This window comes from Gavialis gangeticus, unplaced genomic scaffold, assembly GCF_001723915.1.
Source record: "Gavialis gangeticus isolate Ggan-Ray unplaced genomic scaffold, GavGan_comp1, whole genome shotgun sequence".
Classification (NCBI taxonomy): Eukaryota; Metazoa; Chordata; order Crocodylia; family Gavialidae; genus Gavialis; species Gavialis gangeticus.
This window is the reverse complement of record NW_017728994.1, coordinates 22,856,399-22,858,093: the sequence shown is the minus strand read 5'-3', so window position 1 is coordinate 22,858,093 and position 1,695 is coordinate 22,856,399. Positions and strand designations below refer to the sequence as shown.

The 1,695-nt window shown below is 54.3% G+C and overlaps 1 protein-coding gene across 1 annotated transcript in view; it reads right to left on the bottom strand.

Moving 5' to 3' along the window:
* Window positions 1–299: 299 nt before the first annotated feature.
* ZNF503 (zinc finger protein 503) overlaps window positions 300–1,695 on the bottom strand; it is a 3,316-nt gene continuing 1,920 nt past the window's right edge. The window contains exon 3 of the mRNA XM_019502099.1: window positions 300–1,690. Coding sequence (XP_019357644.1) covers window positions 996–1,690 — 695 coding nt within the window. The 3' untranslated portion in view covers window positions 300–995. The remainder of the gene's footprint in view (window positions 1,691–1,695) is intronic.

Below are 1,695 nucleotides of genomic sequence, written 5' to 3'. Positions count from 1 at the left end.
CAAAAAAAAAAAAGAGGGGGGGGGGGGGGAAGCGGGGGAACAAGTTGAGCGGGTTCCTGAGCTCTGCCCTTTCCTTCCTCCCAGTCTGTCCAAGGGGAAACAAAAACAAAAATCCAAGCCTGCCCCACTTTTTTTCCTTTTTCAAACGAAAGCCTCGGGGTTCTGCTAAAAACCGCGTCTTTTTATTTCGAATGAAAATTGAAGAAACGCTTGAGGAAAAAGGAGCAGTCGCCTCCATCCGAGACCTCCTCGTGCGGGTAACAGAGTCAAAGCGTGTTGAAAAAAGTAAAACCTTTCGGTACATCAAATATACGGAATTTTAATCTTTAAAGCGATACATTGTCTATTTTAGTACATGACGTAAACCTTACTGAACCCCCTCTGGCCGGGCGGGCTTCAAAATTAAAAAGAGTTACGTGTTCCTTTGAAAAGAACAAAATAAGGCAAATGAGGTTTTTGGAATAGAATCGGGGTTGGGTTTGCTCTTTTTTTTTTTTTTTTTTTTTTTTTTTTTTTTTGTCTTTTTTGATTTTTTTTTTCTTCCAGAATACATACAAAAAATACCAATTCTCTTTCAAGGGTAAACACACCTTAAAAATAATTGCAATTTGAAGTTATAGCTGACAAATTGCGAGTTGGCTTTTTGTTGGGTTTTTTTTTTTAGTAACAAACATGCACGTCAATTTTTTTTTCTTTTTGTTTTCCCGTTTCAAGGAGACATTAAATAAGAACGTACAATACAATCATAGCAATTGTTTTAAAGTAACAGGAAAGAGAAGACCTCGAGTTGTTGCCGGGTTTTTTATTTATATTCTACAAGGGGGTTGATCCACGGGGGTCCTAGCGAGCTCCCCTCCGTAATGCACTTTATGATTCACTGTCCCGCTTGAAGCTAACAGAAATAAATACGGTGCTCCCGGGCCGGTCCTCGGGCGAACACTCTCTTAGAAAAAAGTCCGGGGGGAGAGCAGAGGGGGCCGGGCCGCCGCCCGGCCTCACTGGTAGCCCAGCGCGGAGGCTGTGGTGAGTCTCTGGCCGTACAGTGCGTAGGGGGAGTAGTAGGGTCCCGTGGCCGCGGGCACCGGCACGGGGGCGCCCGGGGTGGGCAAGGGGCTCTTGGAGTAGGGGTGGTAGCGACTGCTGAGTCCCAGCGCGTGATGCGGGCTGCGCAGGGCCAGCGTGCCCGGGCTGCCGGGCGCCCCCGTGGTGGGGATGTGCATGTGGCACGCCATGGCGGCGGCGGCCGCGCTGGCCAGCGACGAGGAGCTGGGGTAGCTGGAGAGCAGTTTGTCGGTGCCCGGGAAGGCAGTGTGGGTCCGCAAGTGGCTGAGCAGCTCCTCCGACGTGGCGAAGCGCTTGTCGCACGGTCCGTTGGCCGACACCCAGTTGCAGATGTGCGGCTGCGGGTCGTTGGGGAGCATGAAGCCGTAGGGGTAGAGCGGGTGGCCGGCCAGCGAGGGCGGCGTGGCGCCCGCCAGCGAGGAGTGCACGCCGTGCAACGGGTGCGTGGGGTAGACCAGCGGGTATCCGGACTTGAGCGCCGGGTCGTGGGCGCACGAGGCGCCGGCGGCGCCGGCCAGGTGGCTGGCGCAGTGGTAGCTCAGGCAGTACGGGTCTCTGCACAGGCTGGCCGTCATGACGGAGGGCGGCGAGGCGCCGGCCAGGGGGCTGGAGCCCGCCGGCTTGCTGCAGCCC